Raw genomic sequence first — 21,491 nt, forward strand, 5'->3', positions numbered from 1 at the left:
CTTTTATGGCTTCAAAACAATGATGAACAACTTTACCAGGAATTTCATCTGGGCCAGTACTGGATTTGTTTCTGAGTGAGGAGACAATAGTTTTTAGATTGGTTTCAGAACAGGGCTTGGCAAACATTGACGATGGTGCATTTGCTAAAAGCACATTGGCTGGAGAAGTAGTTAGGCAAGGAGCTGATACGTAGTATTTGTTAAATTTATTAGCTAGAGATGAATAGCTAATGGCAGTGTTATTTTCAGGGTTACAAAGTTTTGGGAGAGTGAGTTGTGGATTTTTCTTACCTCTACAGTCATTAATTATTTCCCATGCAGTTTTGGACTTGTTATTGGAATTAAGTAACTTATTATCATTATAGGTTCTTTTCGTGGTAGAAATCAGTTTACGGTAATACTTTTGAAATTCCTTATAGAGTAACCTTTGTTCATGATTGTTTGAACTTTTACTGGAGATAGCAAGTTTTTTAAGGATAGTTGAGTAATAACGGATCTCATCAGTTAGCCATGGCTTACATTTAGTTCTATGAAATATTTTATGATGTGTTACTGGGAAACACATTTCAAAATTGTGTTTGAAAATTGAATAAAAGTAATTGAAACCTTCGTCTACTGACTTAAGGTCATAGACATTGTCCCAGTTTTGGGACTGAAGAAGGAGCAGAAAATGCTGCATATTTCCATGAGTGAGAGACCGCCTTGGGTAAGTTTTATCATTTGGACTATCCATTGGTTGGTTAGTATCGATACTTATTTTCACCATGCAATGGTCTGTTATACCTAGGTCGCAAACAGTTGTGACTACTTTTTCATGGTTAAAGTTGGTCACAGCGTAATCAATTAGGGTGGCAGATGTGGGAGTGACTCTGGTAGGATTATTGTCAAAACATTCCATGCCATAAGTTTTGAACAGATTCAACAATTCTGATCTGTGAGGGGAGTCAACTAAGAGATTACAGTTGAGATCGCCGTTCAGCACGAGTATTCTGTTGCTTGCATATAAGGAGCAAATGAGTTGGTCCAGTTTTTTAATGAATGAATGAAAATCACCAGTTGGTGATCTATAGATGGAGATGAGCACAAGCAATCCCACTGGAGTTTCATGGAAACACACTGCACATTCAAAGGTTTTTTCTTCCTTCACAGGCACGTGAACTGAGTTAATAGTCCCCTTTATTCTGCTATGCACGAAAATGGCCACACCTCCATTTTTATACGTGGCCCGGCAGAATGACGACACTAGGGAGTAATTTGAGAGTGAAATAACCTTAAGTTCTTCGTATTTTAACCAATGCTCTGTAATACACAAAAAGTCTGGTTCACACTCGTTCATAGCCACTTCAAGCAGGTTTACTTTGTTCCTAAGGCACTGAATATTTACTTGCGCGATTGTTAATGGCTGTCTAACTTTGACTAACCCTTTGCGGAGGTCAGGCGGGCCTTCAGAAAAAAAAACCTACTGACACAAACATGTTTCGGCCAAAAGTCGGGACTTTCCACGACATCTTTTAAGTCTTCACCGACCGATACACGAAAAGAGGTATAGGTGCCTCTAGATACCTTTAACTGCTCGATCTCAAAGCACTTGCCAGGTATTTTACTTGATACATACTTTTTAACTGCTTCGATTGACGTGTCTTCTTTGAATCGCCAAGCGTGTATGTGGACCATTTTCGGCAGCCCGACTAAATCACTGTCCAAGTTTGACGTCCCCACAATTGGCTTTGGCCGAGGTTTCCGTTTATATGAGACCATGGTGTAGCCCTCGTCGTCTTCTTTCCTCATGTTGCATGCAGTGGTATGCGGTTCCACAGGTGGTGGCTGTACATTTCCTTTGCGAGCAACGGAAGAGTACGGCAGCGTCACCTTAGGAGCACGCTCTTTATTATTAGTATTATTATCAGTAGCTCCGACTTGAGAATAATTAAACCGTTCCATGTTACTTTTCTTCTCTTTCACAGTTTTCACGGGAAGTTGCGATCGCTCACTTTCCAATGAGTTGGTGATCGATATCTTGACGTCACCCGGTATTTCCCTCGGTTTCTCATGCGTTTTCAGTGGACTCGTTTTTAGAATGGCGATTTCCTTTGACTGGTCATTTATTAATTTCAAACAGTCCTTGAGCTTGACCTGTAGATCTGTCACAATATGTAGGACTTCGTCTTGTTTACACTCAATTTTTTTAATTGCGTCACATGGACCAAACAAACACTTTTCACATCGATAGAGTAATTGCGAGTTGTTGGCTATGGAATTCGCCACTGATTCCGTAAGACCAACACATCCGTAATGGAAAAATGACTTACAGCCAAAACCACATTCCAAATATAGCTGGTTTTCGGGAATATTTTTGGAGCAAATATCACACTTATTATCGGAAGTCGCCATCTTGTAATAATGCACATGAGTAACTGTTTCAGAATGTGGAATTTTTTAATCCAGCACACAGGGATGCAAATAGCAAGAAAACTGTAAATGAAATCCTGTAAATAATGGGGTTCCACAATCATTTGAAAAATAGGAAATTTTATGGGATGTAATAAAAATGTAAATTCCAGGAAAATGTAATTTTCAATTATGCCGATATGGGATTTGACTATGAGCAAATACACATACAATGAGATTCAGGAGTGATTAAGGATAGAGAATTAAGTTCACATTTGCAAAATGAAATGGAAAGACCGATATGCTAGTATGGGCCATTCACAAAACTATATTTTCTACTTCAATATCCAATATGTAATTCAATATTCAATATAAATTATAAATTTAATATTCAATATCCACCGACCTTTCACAATGATTCACTGATGTTAAGGAATAGTATGGGTATTTTCAATTTTTACATGAAGGAATCACATGCAAACCACAGTCTGACAGCATTAGCACAGCCTATATTTTGAAGAAGAATTTTGACTGATTCTATTAAGGGAAATTCCACTATGTCAATCAATGTTTCATTAATGGATACTGTAAAAATAAATTATTCACTCTCTTATTCCAACAACATAAGACCTTTCAATACAAATTTTTCACACACTTTCGAGGTAAGCAGTGCTAGTTCTGATGTTTTTCTACCAATTGAAGAAAAAAAATTTCCAAATCACTAATTGGACAGAGGGCATACCAAGATTTCACAGCATATCTGAAGATATGAAAGTAAATAAACATTTTAACCAACATATTAGCCAAGAAAAAAGAGTGTTCATGAGTAAACAATTCATATTAGTGAATGGCTTCAAGATACTCTCCTGGTATCTCCCGCAGTTCTATTTTTAAAAGCGTTGACTTAAGTGAGCAATGAATCCATAAACCACATCTGAACATTCCCTTAATATGAAAAATTTGTATTCTGTCAAACAATCCCATAGGGATTCTCATGCAACTCCCGTCAATATAATATTACTTAAAATTCCAGCTTTTCTCAAGAACCCTTGTTTGTATGCAAGGGATAGTTACCGTCAGTGTCACTCTCCTCACCCGACTGGAATGCCTCCCCGGGGTTCTCATCCATACCCTCCAAATCGAAGAGCCCCTCAGAGTCGTATGAGTCAGAAGCTGTGCTTCGTCGATTTGATGAGAGTGGCAACCGCCTTGCCAATGACCTCTGACCTCCACCAACACTGCCCGACTTGGACCCAACCTTCTGCACTTGCTGCAACTGGGCATTGAGACGACTTCCTCTCCCGGCTGTCGCACTGCCCCCTTGAACCCGCTGGGTGCTCACGCTCACAGCACTTTGAGTTGTCCTCTTGGGAGACACTGGACCAACACCCACCCGCTTCGGAGAATTTGGTGACCACGGATTCGTTGCTGTTGCAGCCGCGGGCAAGGGAGGGAGGCGAGCGGCCGGGTTAATGGGAGGCTTGCTTGGAGATGTGATTAGGGGCTTAGGGAAGCTACTCGCGCTATTCACCTTTGCACTTGCATCCCCACCGGAGTCCTCCGATTTGTACAACAACCTGCAAAGATCATTCCAACCCATCATCATTACTCAACTCCAGATGTTTCCACCTGGGAACACACAAATTCCACCACATCACACTTCCATTTACCTTCAACTGGCCTTATTTTATCACACCACCACCAAGAACATCAAATTCTGACCGTAACAGACACCCACGGAGCATCGAACAACACCTTATCTTGCAGGCAAACGTGGAGCTCAACCAGGACAATGCCATGCCAGAGGACATTCCGTAATGCTTGTATATACATTGGGGAACATAAGGAAAGGAGCTGCAGCAACAGTCTTGGAATATCTTAGGTGTTTCCCCACTTGATGACCACAGGTGTAAAAATGTACAATAAAAGAGTAAGATGGAAAGTGTTTGTAGCGATTAGAACACCCACCAACAAATTGAGTAGCTTCAGGTGTAATGTGGTGGAAGTTGAACATAATGAATAACTGATCATAGCAATTTTTTATAACTTTGCCTGTGTTGCCAAGCTAGTGCTAAGAACAAATTGAGTAGCTTCAGGCGAGATGTAATACATCGAAACCCAGTTGTAAAATAAATAATTTTATCTAGTTGGAAAAGTGCTAAGATCAGTTATTCAACACCCACCAACTTTGAAAATAATACAAATGTGAGAATAAGAGAAGATTGGATAAATATGTATAGAAAAAACCATCACCAATGTCAAAAAAGTTAATACACCATGAAATAAATTCATTGGATGCTGAGAAAGAAGTCATTCCAAAGTTGGACGCAGGATAGATACAAAATATTTTCTAAAAACTATTTTCATAGAGCATTAGATGACATAAAATATCTCAACCTATCAGTGTTCGTCACACTGACCATAGCTCATTATTGGTATGGCATCAGATTTGATGCCATTTTGCATCACCTTCTGAAATTGTTTAAACGCTCAAATGATTTTTTGGAAATAACTACTCCATTCACACCAATTATTTTCTAGCAGTTATTGGAGCATAACTTGGGATTACTTTAGATAGATTTTAATGTATTTTATCATTAAATACAATCAAATTTAACTTATATTTTACCCTAAATTTAAACCTAAACAGGTATCACCAATTTTTGATGGGTCATTATTCAATGATTCCTTAGAAAATCCAAGAGATGACATGTAGTATTAGGAAACGTTTTCTTTTAGTAAGCCTCATCTCTCACTAGACTGCTGTTTACAGAAATTTCCATCAAGTGGTTCCATTTTCACAGTCAACTGAAGTAATAAGTTTTTGTTAATTTAAAAAAATGGAAAAAACATTATTTTGTGCGGTGATTAAATACTTCTACTTAAAAGGCTCAACACCGAAAGAGACCAAGGCCAAGTTAGATGAAGTTGATGGTACATCTGCGCCTGTGTTTGCAACTGTTTACTATTGGGTAAATGAATTGAAACGTGACCGTACATCCACAAATGCTGAACACATTTGGGTCGTCCAGAAGAAGTGACTTCCTCCGAAATGATTAACAAAATCCAAGATATGGTTTTCAGTGATAAACATACCATAGTTCACGAAAAAGTTGAGGCCACAGGCATTTCACAAGGTACAGTTTTTTCCCATTTTACAGGAACATTTAGGCATGAAAAAACATCAGCAAAATTGGTGCCATGTTTACTCTGAGTAAAGAATAAATGCAATTGTGTGGTTTATTTGCAGTCTGGTTTGGTGCTTTTGTGGTCAATCATGAAGATTTTCTGCATCGATACATAACTATGGACAAAACATGAATAGACTAATACAATCTAGAGACAAAGGAACAGTCAAAACAGTGTGTTTCTAAAGGTGATTTGGCTCCGAAGAAGGCCAAGAATCAGCTGAAAAGGTGATAGCTAATACTTTATGGAATGCATCCTGAATCACCTACATCAATAATTTGCGAAAAGGACTTACAATAAATGGAGAGTATTTATTGCAAGTCATTATTGCATTGGGTGACAGAAAATATTAAAAAAACACTGCCATTTGAAAAGGAAAAATTCTCTTCCAAGACAATGCAGGACCTGTGCAGTGTTAATGCAGAAAATTGTGGTAATTAAGTTTGAATTACAACAACATCCACTGTATTCACCAGATTTGGCACCCAGTAACTTTTCTTTTCCCAAACTGAAAAATGGTTTGACAGAAAACGATTCACATCGAACATTGACCTATTTTGAGGACCTTCTGTAATTCTATTCTTTGAATGGCTTAAAAAAGTCTAACATATGCTGGGAAAAGTTTATCAAGCTAAAAATAGATACTGTTGACAAATAAAAAATATAGGCCAAAATAATTCATTTTTATATTTTTTCTAAGGACTTGTTGAAGAAATTGAGAAATTTATAACTTTTCACCTAAAAATGTGAAACACTGGTGAGGTTTTCAGAATGAAGAGAGAGTAATGTTTATTATGTAATCACAAAATATTGGCTGGCATGAATTCTGACTCGGGATACAAATAAAAATGCTGGACAACTTTCCAAAACAATTAGCAACAGTCTCATAAATCTAATTTTCCATTATTTTTTAACATATCTTTAACTGTATGGCAATTGTCATGGCATTAACTAATATGAACACAACCAGAGGTACAGACAATCAAATACAAGGTCTGTACAATAAAGATGAGACTGCTGTTTCTACTCGCAAACTGCTGGACAGATCACAATCAGTGTGGTGTCACCTTCTAGCAGTATCTGTGAGAAGTAAAACACCTACTCAGGGCCCTATCTTGACTTATCTTCACACAACACTGATTCTTGTCTTAGCTTACACATGCTAGCTGTACAAATTCTTGTCTGCAAGAATGAAGGTGTAAGTGCGTGCATTTAATTCTGTTTTAACCTTGGGAAAAGGGCAACTGAAACTTATGCAATGATTCAATAGGCATTCAGCAATGAATCTACAAGTTGGGCACAGTGTTTTGGTTGGTACAACTGCTTCCAGCCTGGAAAAATCTCGACCAATGATAAACCGAGAAGTGGATGTAAATGATTTAGTGCAGGCAAACCAAAGGTTAACTGTCAGGGAGACTGCCAATGATTTTGACATTAGTGTTGGATCATGTTATACTACTTTGACAGAAATTTTGGGAATGCAATACGTCACCTCCAAATTTGGGCCGTGAGTGTTAACAGATGAACAGAGGCAAAAATGTCTTGAAATCTACCAGGAACTTCTTGATCATTCAAATGATGACCAAAAGTTCTTAAAAACAATCGTCTTTGGCAATGAAACCTGGTTTCATGGATATAATATAGAAACCAAATCCCAGTCTTCACTGTGGAAGGGGCCATCTTCCCCACAACCCAAAAAAGCTCGGAAATCGAGATCGAATGTGAAAGTGATGTTGAACATTTTCTCCGATTGGGAAGGAATTATTCATTATGAATATGTCCCTTAAGGACAAACTGTAAATGGACAGCACTACACAGAGGTTATGAGAAGGTTAAGATATGCCATGTTGCGGAAGAGACCACAAATGTGGAAACACAAGTCTTAGTGCTTTCATCACAACAGCACATCGGCGGACAAACCCCGATGACTGTAACTTAAGTTTTTGGCCAAAAACAGCACACCAGTGATCCCCCATCCTCCCTAGTCTCCAGATCTTGCTCCAGGGGACTTTTTCCCATCTCCACCTTGAAAGGATGCCATTTGGAAACTAATGAAGACATCCAAGAAATTTATACCGCAGACTTAAAGGCTATCCTGAAAGAATCATACCAGGTGGCATTCGAAAGCTGGAAAAAATATTATGAACCTTACATTGACAGCCAATGGCTGTAATTTGAAGGTGATAAGCACATAAGGGTAACTAATAAAATCAAGTACTTATTTAAACAATCTCATCTTTTTAGTGCAATCCTTTATTCTATGGAAATCCTGCCTTATTTATTACAGCGCACTTTGTAATGTGCAAACATTTGTGTCTGTCTTTGTACCAGAAATATGACACACAGAGTAGTCTCAGCTGTGATTATTCACCGCAATCAATCTAATTTAAAATAAAAATGTAATTTTGTCCTTTCTACCCCACCATCTGCTTATCTTCATATACCTTGTTCATACATGTTCCCCACACAAATTCCTCATACTTTTCTTTACTTGTATAGCTTGATACTTGTATACCTATCTATTTCCATAGGTGTTAAAACCCTCTTCTGAGAGAAATTTCCCCTCGCTACGATTTGATTCCATGTTCACCACTACACATTTTGCTGAATGTTGCATTTTTGATGGACACTAACTTTGCGCCACTTTTTATCTCTTTGCATCTCTCCATGATTTTCATTAATGTTTAATATGAATCATCAAGCCAGCTCCTCTGAAGATTATTTATGACAAATCAGGTTTTATTTATCTTTTACTTGCCCTCAAGTCTCTTTGACCTTGTCTACTCTCCTCGCTCAAATCATTTACTCTTTGATATTCGTTAGGTAATTTGATTCACATTAATTCTCTGAGCACTGATGAAGCAAACTTCTTTCATCCTTCCCTATCACTGGAGCACTCATTTACACTATTTCATGACTCATACATTCCTAACACTTGAACTCCTTTATGTAACATACGAAAGAAATGTATGTGAATTGCTGGTCAGGCAGCATTATCATTTTCCAATAAATTTGCAAAGATTATCAGTGATCATTATCTTCTTATGATTGCTACTATTACAGCTAATCCATTTTTACTATAATTACAATGAAAGCATAATGCCTAAGTGTCTAGAAAGTGGGGTAACTTCAGATGTTCCTATGGCTTTATGTGAAACAAAATATTATTACAATCACGGCACTATTTTTTCTTCCGATGCAATTTAGCAATGAGTAGAGGGAATTTTATTTCCAATAGTTTGGTTAGACATTGAAGTCCATTTGGTTGTCTTTCCTAGAAAGAAGCAGCCAAAATATTCTAAGTAAACCAAGAAGGAAATCTCATAGAAAGGAGTTTAATATTATTCATACAATTTGGTAATTATTTTCAATGCTTCACCCATTTTTATTCATTATACTTAATGAACATTTTAACAAAGCTTGTTATGTTAAAAATATGTAGCGACTTAATGATATTTCAGAAAAACATGAATAATTTCAGATAGAGGGAAGAAGTGCATGCAGATTTCGGGAGGATGTCTGTAAATACACTATTTAATGCTGCAGCTTCAGGAGGCCATTAAGCTAATAAGGGAGGAAAATAACTATGCATATGGACAGCAGCAGAAAATAGTCAAGTTCCTAACATCACCATTGACAATATCTTTAAAAACTTGCTAACAGGTGACAAGTTTTTTCCGATGCAGATGAAAAACAGTTAATGCAAGGGCTGCTGAATTGCTCATAGTGAGGATTCTCTTAGCATGAGATGGATATGCACAAATTGTTGTTCAAAGTCACTTGAATATTTCTGGCAGGGTAGAAAAGTAATCTCAAGTTGTCCCAGAATAGATTGACTTCCTTAGCCACCATCACAACTTGACCCTTTGCCTGGGAGAAGATGTTAAATGTAGTGATGGATTACAGGTGAGGATAGATAAATGCATCATATTGTTATATTTTAACAAACTTGAAGAAACTGTGAATATAGCACCTCTGCCTGACATCTTTTGTACCAAAGCAGCAGGTAATGCACCAGGAACATGGTAATAAAGTTAGAGGAATTAAGAATAGAACTGACAGATTAAAGATATAATTTTTCCCCTTACACAATAATGGATCAGAATAACTGTATTTGGCCATTATACTGGGAAAAAGTATTTTTCTTTTTTAGTAAAAATTATTACATAGTATGAGTCCTTAGAATTATCACTATGTCCACCAGGGTGGTTCAAATAGACATGAATTACTATTTTATGACATGAAAATTTTCAAATTATGAAAAAATACCATTTCAGTTCCATACTAAGAGGCTATGTAAGACTACTTTCCCTTAAAAATACTCACTTTTCAAGTTTCATGGTTGCCAATAGAAAAAATATTTAAAATAATTCTGCAAAGGCTACGATAAAAATTCTAGACTTTTCATTAAATTCCTTGACTTCACCAGGTTTTCCAATGCTCTGGCCACTCTGCACATTTAACCAAAATCCCAATTGCACGTGAGCCGCAAAGGTTTTGAAGTGATGCAGTCACTTTTTTAGCTCCCAAATATAAACCAAAACCACTTAAGTAAAAGTTATAATTAAATAATTATGATGAAGGATAGAATGAAAAAACAAATTCATTCATTCTGCAAGCCAGTGAATGATCCACACTGTGCCACCAAAAAACTCAAGGGAAGTTGCTGCATGATATTTTATCCCAAGAACCTTATTTTTTACAAATTACATTTCATGAACCAATGAATAGTTACCATTCAGACTCATCAAATCTGAACAGTGACCCCATGGGAAGTCGAAAAACAAAATTTCTGGTTATCAAGAATGTCATAGAATTTATTCATCCGTTAAAACATGGATATGTCACCATTACAAAAGCACCTCAAATGTGACATAAATCAGGTTATGGATATTCTTTGAATTTAAAAAAAAAGATTTTTTTTACATTTTGAAAAAGTTTCAATATTACAACATTTGCTTGCAACCCAGAGTAGATAAAAATTTCTCCAAAAGAGGCACACATTAACATGCAACCAAGATATCACATTTACAGATTCACATTGACACACACACAAATACACTATAAAACATTAAAAGTCACCACATTTAACACTACATGCAAATCGCTCGAAAGGTGCATATACCTTTCGAGTACGAAAATATATGTATGGAATAGAAAGTCTTAATAAAAATGGTGTCCAAAAGCTAACGTGATTATTTCTTTGAACAAACATCAACCTTGAAAATATTGCCAACATCAATTCAATCACCACTGTGAGTTATTTGATTGATCTCTGCCATTGACTGGTATATTTTCTGCAATGCATCATCAGTTGTCCACTTACTAAGGGACAGAAATAATTAGGTCTTAAAAGGCCATAAAAACCATATTTTTTCAACAAACATAATAGAATATTTGGACAAGCAATAGTCTATTCATGCAAATTCCAAGCTCTCACTTAACATGCTTAGAAAGACTAAATGGAATATATGGGAACAGCCTTCAAGAAAGACTAAATGGAAGGGAACAGCCTTCACACTATTTATTTTATTTATTTATTTTATTTATTCAGTATAAGTCCGAAAACAGCACATTTAGGCCTTTACATCGAACTATTAACAACGATAACAATGTCACATTTACAAACACCCAAGCCCTAGATGGAGGGAAACTCACCCAGGCGGGAATCGAACCCGCGACCCTTGGAATGGTAGACGAGGACGTTACCCCGCCGCCACCGGGGCCGGATTTCATGCCGTAAAAAAGAATGAACCTCACCTAGAAAGAATCCGGTGCTCACGATTGGCTTGCTCTCGAAAATTTTCCAGAGTAGCATATTCTTGCTCTGTGTACACACGAACTCGTTCTTCCGTCAACAATGTTTCCCGTTGTATTGCCTCCGCCAGCTGTTGCTGCAATGCTGTGTGCAAAGTTCCACGGTTGCCTATAATATAAGAGTAGAATTTTTTTACCTGTATTACAGCTAAACAATTTGGGAGCATGGGCAACATTTGAGCCAGTTGCAGGCAAAAGAGTCACTCTTGGTACTGATAACATTTACCTGATGGCATTAAATTTTCTAATCAGAAATGTAAATAACACATATTATACTGCACGTTTGTAGCAGCACATTCATACATATGAACAGAGTTGAAAGCAGGAGTCTAGTTATTAGGTGAGACATCTGACAGTTGAGGTCATTTTCACTATTAGAGATCGGCGGGTGATTTTGGTAGAGGTAGGATTTTATGGAGAGGGAAAAAGGGTGTAGAGAAACCTAGTATTGGCATTGGCCTTCTCTCAATGAAGGGCACCAAGAAGTCTACAATTTATGCCCCATCCAACTCATGGTGTACTACACAGGCAAGCCTATCTCATTGCATTTAAGTGGGAATGGGTTACAAAAATATTTCTGCCACTGCTAGAAGTCGAACCTAAGGTCTTTGGGTTGGCAGTTAGTACAATAATCATCACAAAAACCTAAACCCCTTCTCTACATCAAGTCGAATAACATGAAATAAGAGTCACGCCACAAATATCAAAGTAGCTGTAGCCTTGCATGTGACTGAACATAATAAACATGCTGTGGATGATCATTTTTAAGTAAACAGGAATTTTATTGAGCATAGGACAACTCAACTCCCTTTCCTTCACAGTTCATTGGCATTTCCTCTTATATATTATACATAAATATTATACGGTAAGCAAACAGAAAATTGATATTAAATTGTTCCCAGCTCAACTTTGTGGAAATTCATTTTAATTAAATGTAGAATACAATGTATCTTTCCACTGTCTTTTATTCACATACAACCAGTTTCAACACTCAAGCGTCATCATCAGGTACAGGCGAGTACCTGATGATGACGCTTGAGCATTGAAACTGGTTGTACGTGAATAAAAGACAGTGGAAAGATACATTGTATTCTTCATTTAATTAAGAAAATTGATAAATAATTTATGCAAAAAAATCTGTTACTGCTGTCTGCTTCAAACAAACCAATGTGCTGGGAGGTGATGGAAGTTGCAAAAAAAGAAAATAACAGAATTTCAAAGGAATGACTTCAAAGTCAGTGGTGGTTCATGATGAACATTGGGAGACATGGCTTTCATTTTTAACTTTGTACAAACCTTCACAAAAGTGAATTTGACAGAACATAATATTGTCAAGGATAAGCTTACAGTCTGTCAGCTCTGTTTATATCTGCAAATATTATGATAAAAATCCTTGGATAAATAGCCATACAGAATCAAATGCCTGTGTATCTACACATCTTCAGCTCAACGACATAGCAAAGACAGCTGACCATTGCATCTACGCTGGGAAAAGGCAACTTTGCCTTCTTCCTGCGGCAGCGTTTCCTGAAAGTAAACACCGGATACTTCAACAGAATCTCATGGAAATTTTTGATATAAGTAATGACTTTCATTCCGCCAAAACAGAAGGGGAAAATATGACTGGTAGCCAAGTGTGCAGCTGATTTCCATTGAATTAGTTTTATAAGACTCTAAAACGGTCAGGTAAACTCAATATTCTTAGGTTTTGCCTCTTGGAGAGAAAGTTACGATTATAAGGCAACGTATTGTGTGACATGCCGAAGAGAAATTTCATCATGCTGACGAACCTATTCCTACTCTACGAATTCTAAAACTTAAGTTGTCACAGTGTCTTTTTAATATTGCATGGAAATTTCTCAACGACGCGTTTCGATATGTCCACCTCATCGTGAGACAAAATACATACGAAATTGGAAGCCCGCCCAAGTACATGGACAGCGACAGTGTTAGCATTAATTAAAATTAGCAATTAATCGCTTGACAAACTCGTATCTGGGTTGGCAACGATAACAAGAATAACATCTTTGATAATTTGAGCGGCCGTGGATCCCGGCCCTTAATATCAATTCTTTTCAGCCAATCAAATCGTTCCGCGCCTGCGCAGCAATCACGGCAGCAGTAAACAGCGGCCGTGGCGCCACGTGCGACTGACATTCAAAGCAATACGACGAAAGGACGAAATATGTTTGGCTCCACAAAATTATCTCATACTATTTCGAAGTCTATGTCACAGAGTGCTATTTCATATGTTGGAAAACACCTGGCACTTGCATTGGATATAGCGGAACTAGGTTATGTTTACATCAAAATACGGATTTCTATGTCGTTTTCTAACATAAACACCATGAACTTCTACGGGGCGGGAAAGCGACTAATGTATCTATAATTTTAATAGTATTAAAAACATTGCAAGCAATTACGATTATTACAGCTGCAACATCTATAGCAATTTTCGATTCTGCAAAGGTACCGTTCAACATTGTTCCGCACCAAAGATACACAAAAAGATTTGATACACTGGAAATGACAGGTAGAAGCCGGCATAGCGACAATGTGGGGGTAAATCAATTTCTCTGAAACTATCATTTTCCATATCCTCGGGGAAGGAGAGTTTGAAATTATCCCTGCACGGGAAGAATGATACTTAATAGCGAATATGATGTATACACCTAATGATTTGTGTTGAAATCAAAATGCTATACACGGAATTAAATGCTCCAGAAGATTAGAAATTCTCCGCATTTACAAGCGCAAGGCAATAAAAGGTGCAGAAAACATAAACTTTGTGTATATGGCACTCATTACGAATTTCTCTGGAAAAAATTACAAACTTATCAGGATAAGCACAGATAATACCATAAACATAGCATCAACGAAGAAATAGGTCTCTCGGAATTTAAGTTATGAACGTCAAAGAGAAACAAAAGTAAAGTAATTTTTTCTCAACTGACCGGGCAGGAATTCATGGGAAACAATGGCTTTTTAACAAAACAATATTCACTTTCGAGCAATGCAATATAAAAGTGGGACACAAAGGACAGCTGATTGACTTAGCACAGAAACAATTTACCACCATGGTAAATTATTTTCTACACATTTAATTTAATGTCATTTGGTGCTACCAATAAACCTTGGGTGCCTACTCTTTTCTCGCGCTTCGGGAGCAGGTGTTCCAGTTGGTATGAGAAAAATACATGAAGAAGGTGCTCAGTATGGGAGCTGCTTTTCATTCAATGAGCACCCAGATTACCTGAGCTAAATATGCTTTCGTTTTTGTGCATTCAAAAAAGCATGTGCTCTATTATTCGAATAGATGCTCCTAATTTTGTAATTGTATCTGTAGGTTCGCCAACCGTGTCAAACTTGGTAGTATCCATTAAATGCAACAATTACTGTTGCAGCATCTCCCTCAGTTCTTTGACTTAGGTAGTATCTCTTGCAATGGCTGAATTTATCAATGCTGGTTGAGCAAGGAGGTTGCATGAGGCACTTGTGATGGAGGCTATTACACTTTATAAAGATTTACCAATACATTTATATTGGATTTATTATTTCTAATCCTTAAGCTGGATGGGACAAAACCAGGGCTAAATAGAACACTATTCAGTCCTCGGATGAAGCAATAATATATGTGCAACCCCAATAAGAAACTAAAATAAGTACACTTAATTTATTTTCTTATTCTGATGGCACATTATCAAACTGCAAGTTGATAAGAATATTTTTACTCCATGTGGGAGTCCTCAGCCCAAAGAGGCATGGTGGAAGGTATAAAGGTGCACCAATCAATAACTTCCTCAACTTAATCTAGAATGACATCAGCCACAAGAAGGAAAACTAGTCCTTGGATTGAATTCCAATTGTAAGATGTGTAGCTTCAATAAATATGGCCACTGCGTGCTCATCCCTATGGTGAAATCATCTTTGAGGAGATGAACTTACCAGTATGAAGGGATTTGTCAGCATAAACGTGCAATCGACAAGCAACTCTGGAGGATACTACAAGCAACAGTAGATACTTACTACATATTGTGAACAACATACATATGGAAAAATGGTATTAAATATTGAAAATTTTGAAGTAGAAAACCCAGTGCCATTTGTTAGGAGACTAATTATGGTATGATTCAGTGGCTAATGAGGCCTTTTAAAAATGCTAACATATCATACCAGAAATGCCATACATTACTTGATTGATAAAAGAGCATTTTTTTATCAAAACATATTTTGGATAGCTAAAACAGCTATTGCCATTCTACAAAAATCCAATTTGAGTACACATTGAAAATGGTTCACACTGTGTTGAGCTTCATCTTGCATCAAGTGAAACAGTACTGTTAAGATGAGGCCAATAAAATTCATCGTAAAGAAAATAATGATGCATTAGAAAAGTAACTAATCATAGATATTGGGGCAAGGAAAACAATTATACAAATTTTGTAGATTCCAATTAAAGATTTTCATTATCCTAATCTTGATTTCAATACTTGCTGTAATCTTCACCTAAAGATGACACTATAATGTTATAACAAATTGTGATGGTAAAAACCTTTGGGTGGAATTTGCAAGATTTGTATCTTGATGGAGAAATTCTACATATGCCAGGGATCATTAGTTTCATTAGAAATTAAGTCATCCACAGGAGAGCAATTTCATAACTGTGTGAAAAGCAGACATAGGATTTTACGGAATAAGGAATGACTATGTTGATGGAGAAATGGCCTCCTTGGAGACTCTCATCACATTATTATAGTAGCCCCTTTATTAGATTATAGTTTCCCAGTTCCTAACTCTATATGAAATTGTTTAGAAAGTTATTTTCTGTCTATTGTGCAGGATAATTTTATTTACTTATACAAAATAATCTACTTAAAGTACCAATATCGTAAATAGTGACTATAATTACAACGGTAGGATAAAGGTATTGATAAACTAATACCTCATAACTATTCCAGTAAAGTAAAACTTGAAAGTGGTTCATTTGGAACATCAAAATTTACTCAATTCAAACATTCAAATATAAACTTCCATTAGCTCTAATTTTTTTCGCCTTGGTGATTGACTGGCCGCAAGGACCTATAGATACACAAGCTACAATTCAGTCAAAATGCACTGCAGGTTCCAGATTGGACTCAATAAGTTGGATTTCAATGCTATCATAATTTATGACAAAAGACGCATAAACAACCACTTAGGACCTTTCCACGTCAGTGCAGGCTAAGTGGCTCAATTGGATTCCGTCCTCATCAAATCTCCAGGGGCACATTAGTCATTATAATTCAACCATATTCATTTCTTTGATAAAGTCGAGTCCCTGTGATGCACTAAAATTCTAAGAGCCTGTGAAGGGGCTGTGGCAATTGTCACGCCCAGAGGGCCATTCTCAAGAATTGTGGTAATTTATCTTCAAGTTCCAACCACTAATAATTGGTAAGATTATTTTATGAAATTGTTATTGGCACGTAAAATTCCGTGGTCAGCTCCTAAAACATTTGAATTGTGAGAAATATTGTAAAAAGAGAACAAAAATCGGTACCAATTTTCCACTAACCTGTAAATTTGCTCGGTGATTGGATGGATGAAGGAACTGGCTCTTCAGAACCATCGACAACAATCCTGAACACTGTTGAAAACTTATCACTATTTTTAGCTGCAATGATTTCATTGGCATCCGACTGTGATGAAAAACGTAACCATTAATAATTCATTAGCATATCGAATCTATTAGCTACAATGCCAAAAAACATAATTACCATCAATCCTTTGTTCACAATGACATAACTAGCACCTTTCTCTCTATGAATTGCATGCGTATTCGTAGAACAATTCAGACATTGATGGATAATCCAGTTCCCCGCATTTCGAATGTGAATTAAGGCAGCCTGTTCCTTGGATATTCTATCGACTTCCACTTTCCCAACATCCTTAAAAAGATAATTGGCGGTAACAAAAATACAAGTTAACAAGTTGAAACGGATGTATATTTAAATAGCTAAAATGAAACAAAATTAACTAGTACCTCTTTAAAAAACGAGTCATTTAATTCCGTTGAAGTTAGACCCAGTTGTGCGACATCAATCTCTGATATGTCTGTTCCATCGATACAGATTGATACATTGAGGCATTTACAGGTGATGAACATCGCACACTATCTCTGAAATAACATACATCAATCAGAATGGTTACGACAATCTATTGGACATCTATGAAATTAGTCGCTGTTACCAGCATCACAAGACGCGACTAAAACATTATTGGCATGATAACATTGTGCCCGTATCATAAAAATCTCAGGCTTGAAACTATAACGCTTCATCTTCAGGTGTAAGAATATTTATTTACATTTTCATTGCCTGAATGTTATTTCAAGATTCTCGAACACAACGGCTGAACATCAGACAAAAAAAGCACAAAATAACACAAGAATTATAGTATTAAATGTTGACTATGCGCATATATCACTTATTCTTGAATGATAAGCAGATAAGTTAATACATTTAAGAACTCCTAAATGCATTACCTAAACGCGACAGTAAACTTATCAATGTAATTTTCTCAGTCTACTATCTTTCTTCGGATCTGCCTGATACGTCCCAGCGCCACCTACTCTTACCTAAAGCGGTAGGGCAGGCTATGGGCAAACAAATTACGCACTCTAAACGCACTTAATAACTTTTTAACCGCGCTTCTGCGCGTCAACCTGCACGTACGCACTGATGCTGTATTATAACATTACAAGTAACGTTTATTTCGTCTTAACATTTTTTTATGTTAGCCAAACTAAATATATCCCAATGCAAATTAACTCCATATGAAAAAAACCACAGCGATGGAAACGTGTTTTGTAGCTGAAAGAAATCTCTAACATTAAATAACTGTATAGGCAAGAGAAAGTTGAACTTTTACGAGCTCGGTCACATTAAGACGGAAAATCCGCTACACGTTACCATAAACACTTGCGTGAAATTTGGCTATAAGCTGGTCCAGTTTTACCGTCTCCAATTTCTGATTGCTAACGGTAGGCCGAATAATTTTGATCCTGTTGATGAATTCCTTACCGACAAGCGCTGGCTCTTTGGCCGTAATCCAAGGCCAAAATATATGATGGTATGCTAAGAGTTTTGCTAATATGTAGTAGTACTCTACCGAATGATGGCCTTGAGATATTATTAACTTCAAGGACAGGAAATTTTCCAATGTTTTTATTGATGAACATATATATATATATATACACCCAGTCTTTAATTAGAAGTTTTGCGAAGCACAAAAGAACTGCTGGGATAAAAGCGCATTTTCAAGTTATAAGTTCATATTTTATAAATCGTTCAGCGCAACAAATCGATACGATTGTAAGAGCCAAATATTTATCGCGAAAACGGAGCAAACAATTCCCTTTACGTATTAAATAGCCCCCAACGATAACTCGTTCAAGACCGGCACGTGATAACTGACCCAACTCGTCGCTCACGAATGTTCACATACGTATGGGCGATTTATGAATAAAATCACTTTTTCAAAAACAATGGACATTATCATTTTCGGGGTACATACCTTTTAGCTTAAAGATTATAGTCAATTTCTTGAGATAATACAGCATGAATTCTTTTCTCTCCAAAATGTTTGTAAATAGTTCTATCAAAGCTTGACAGCATGAAAATGGATCGACTAAAGAATCTCAAATATTCAACATTTCCGTGGATTTTTAATACAAAATTCTTTTTATGCATTATACATATTCAATAAATAAATACTCCAATTTATATTCAATGGAAAATGGCAGACATTTTCAAAATATGTGCACAGTAAAGATAATAAATTTGATTTAAATTACCATTAATTATGCCAAGATCGCTTTAAAACTCTCAAAAGTATTACAAACAATATTATTATACCAAATACAAGTGGAAATATTAATAGCAAGGTATATCACAATATAAAAATACATCTTTGTGATTAACTCCAATAGTACCTTCACTTGCCTCACAACAGTTTGTTAATTGTTTCAAAACCTATATTTATAAATGAACATAACCTGACCATAAACATAAATTGAAAGTTAAGCGAATGTTACTTTTTTGGTAACCATTAAGAGATTACTGATATTGACAAAAAATAATCAGCATCCCGAACTATCATATTATCCAAATACTGAAGCCAGATTACACTTGGTTTCATGTAGAATTAAGCCCATCCAGAACATCTTCTGCCTCCTCCCTCAGAGATTCAACCTTCTCGAGCAAAATCAGCTGAAAGGCAAAATTGTCACTTGAGAAAAAGAATATCAGTACTCTTACATCATATTTACGTTTAATTACTAATTATTGCCGATTTGTATTCACAACAAACAAGAGGCAATAACCCCAAAGATTTTGTAATTAGGTGCTCAGCAATGCACGATTCATTAATCACAGGTTAACACTAAAGGGAGGGATTTGATAGAAACAGCATTACTTACTACCCTTCTAACCTTACTCAACACTAAAGACTCACAACAATAAACCATTTTCAGCTTGGAAAATTTTTTACCTCTCTTCACTTCATTGAACCTTCTCAATCTTTCCCTTCCCCTTGTTCACTTACCCAATATTCCCCCCTCTCATATTTTTCAACATTCTACTGCCAATCAATATGTGCACCCACCCTCCCTGTCTTCTTCTAATTCCTCATAAAATAACTTCCCATTTCATGTCTAATACTTCATTAGTTTTTTTTCTATCCATTTCACTTTTCCACCCTCCTCAAGACTCACAAAAGCCTCCAACCTATGTTAATCCTCTTGCTCCCGTCACCTAGTTTCCAAGACAGTAAATTATCCTTCATAGTTAAGTTTACAAGGGTATTTTCTTTACTCTTTATTTATGATCCCAGTCATCATCTATTACTGCAAATTTTGCTTTTCATGCTCCTATGAATTTTTCCCTTTTGAGCTAAAATACTTCTTTGGGAGGTGAACTGTATTACTGGCGCCATTTTATATCTTCCAATTTCAATGTTTATGAAACTATCTATTTCTATTTTATTGAGAATCGCATTACCTTCACAGTCTTAGAATTGATTCTCATCTGATACCGGTGAACTCATTCAGTCATTTCTTGGAGATAAGACTATATTATTATTTCTTTCTGATCACATAAAGACAAGTTTTCTATTCATATAATAACGTTCACTAGACAAAAATGAATACTTTTCATTCAAAAAGATCTATCTTTAAAAGATGCTGGATAGTCTTCAATGATGATTACGTCCTACATATAATGAAAATGAATATAACATTAAAAAGGACATTTGAGAACATGGAAATGGGCAATGACAGCAATGTATTTATAAAATAGCCTAAAATGGCAGATTTTTCTCAGCCAAAAATCCCAGTTCCCTTCCAGGTACAAAAGTAATGGAATAAATGTAACATTAATTACACATTTTTGTATAAAATGAAATGAAAATGCATTAGAAGTTTCAAATTGGAAAGTGTGACCAAAAAATGTTGTCCCATGATGTAAGCTGGTACCTATCAGGTAAGTACCTGATGATGACGCTTGAGCGTTGAAACCGGTTGTACGCTAATAAAGGGCAGTGGAAAGTTACTTTGTATTCTTAATTTTATTAAAATGATGTTCCACAAGGTTGAGCCGGGAACAATTGGATATGAATATATAATAATAATGTTGGCTGGCTTAAAATATAATGATACATAATTCAGATAGAGGTATCATTTATTCATTTGAATGGACATACTATATCACTATTTTAATTTATCATATTTTTTCCTCAGGATAACTACCCGATGTTAATGCTGTATTGCTTTACAACATACCGCATCAATTAAAATAACATACCACTTGCTAAGGTTAAATTAAAGGTTAAAATAGGTAGCTATAAACTAGACTGTGTGGAATCATTACCTATTTTGGAAGCATTTTGCACCAAAACAGTCTAAATATTAGGGGCATAAGAAGAATCGAATTAGGCAAAAAAGACTTCACAAGGAGAAGAAAATTTATGACTGGGACGTTGAGTACAGATGTTAAGAAAAGGCTCATCAAACTTTGATATGGAGCATTGTCTTGTATGCATTGGAAATATGGTAATTGAAG

General features: G+C 36.2%; 2 protein-coding genes across 5 annotated transcripts in view; both read right to left on the reverse strand.

Annotated features, from left to right (window-relative positions):
* The window catches only part of PRAS40 (Proline-rich Akt substrate 40 kDa), a 28,075-nt gene extending 9,540 nt beyond the window's left edge, over positions 1–18,535 (reverse strand). The window contains exons 1-6 of one of the 4 annotated variants that reach the window (XM_071596467.1): positions 18,456–18,535; positions 17,417–17,551; positions 17,151–17,321; positions 16,949–17,072; positions 11,338–11,503; positions 3,463–3,965 (exon numbers count right to left, since the gene is read on the reverse strand). In XM_071596467.1, the coding sequence (XP_071452568.1) occupies positions 3,463–3,965; positions 11,338–11,503; positions 16,949–17,072; positions 17,151–17,321; positions 17,417–17,539 (1,087 nt within the window). In that variant the 5' untranslated portion in view covers positions 17,540–17,551; positions 18,456–18,535. The other 3 variants (XM_071596466.1, XM_071596464.1, XM_071596465.1) reach the window with 3 other exon arrangements.
* A 760-nt stretch (positions 18,536–19,295) lies between these two features.
* mus301 (mutagen-sensitive 301) overlaps positions 19,296–21,491 on the reverse strand; it is a 32,318-nt gene continuing 30,122 nt past the window's right edge. Inside the window, exon 14 of the mRNA XM_071596578.1 lies at positions 19,296–19,643. Coding sequence (XP_071452679.1) covers positions 19,569–19,643 — 75 coding nt within the window. The 3' untranslated portion in view covers positions 19,296–19,568. The remainder of the gene's footprint in view (positions 19,644–21,491) is intronic.

The sequence above is a fragment of the Hetaerina americana genome, unplaced genomic scaffold (genome assembly GCF_022747635.1).
Source record: "Hetaerina americana unplaced genomic scaffold, ioHetAmer1.1.p SCAF_8, whole genome shotgun sequence".
Taxonomy (NCBI): Eukaryota; Metazoa; Arthropoda; class Insecta; order Odonata; family Calopterygidae; genus Hetaerina; species Hetaerina americana.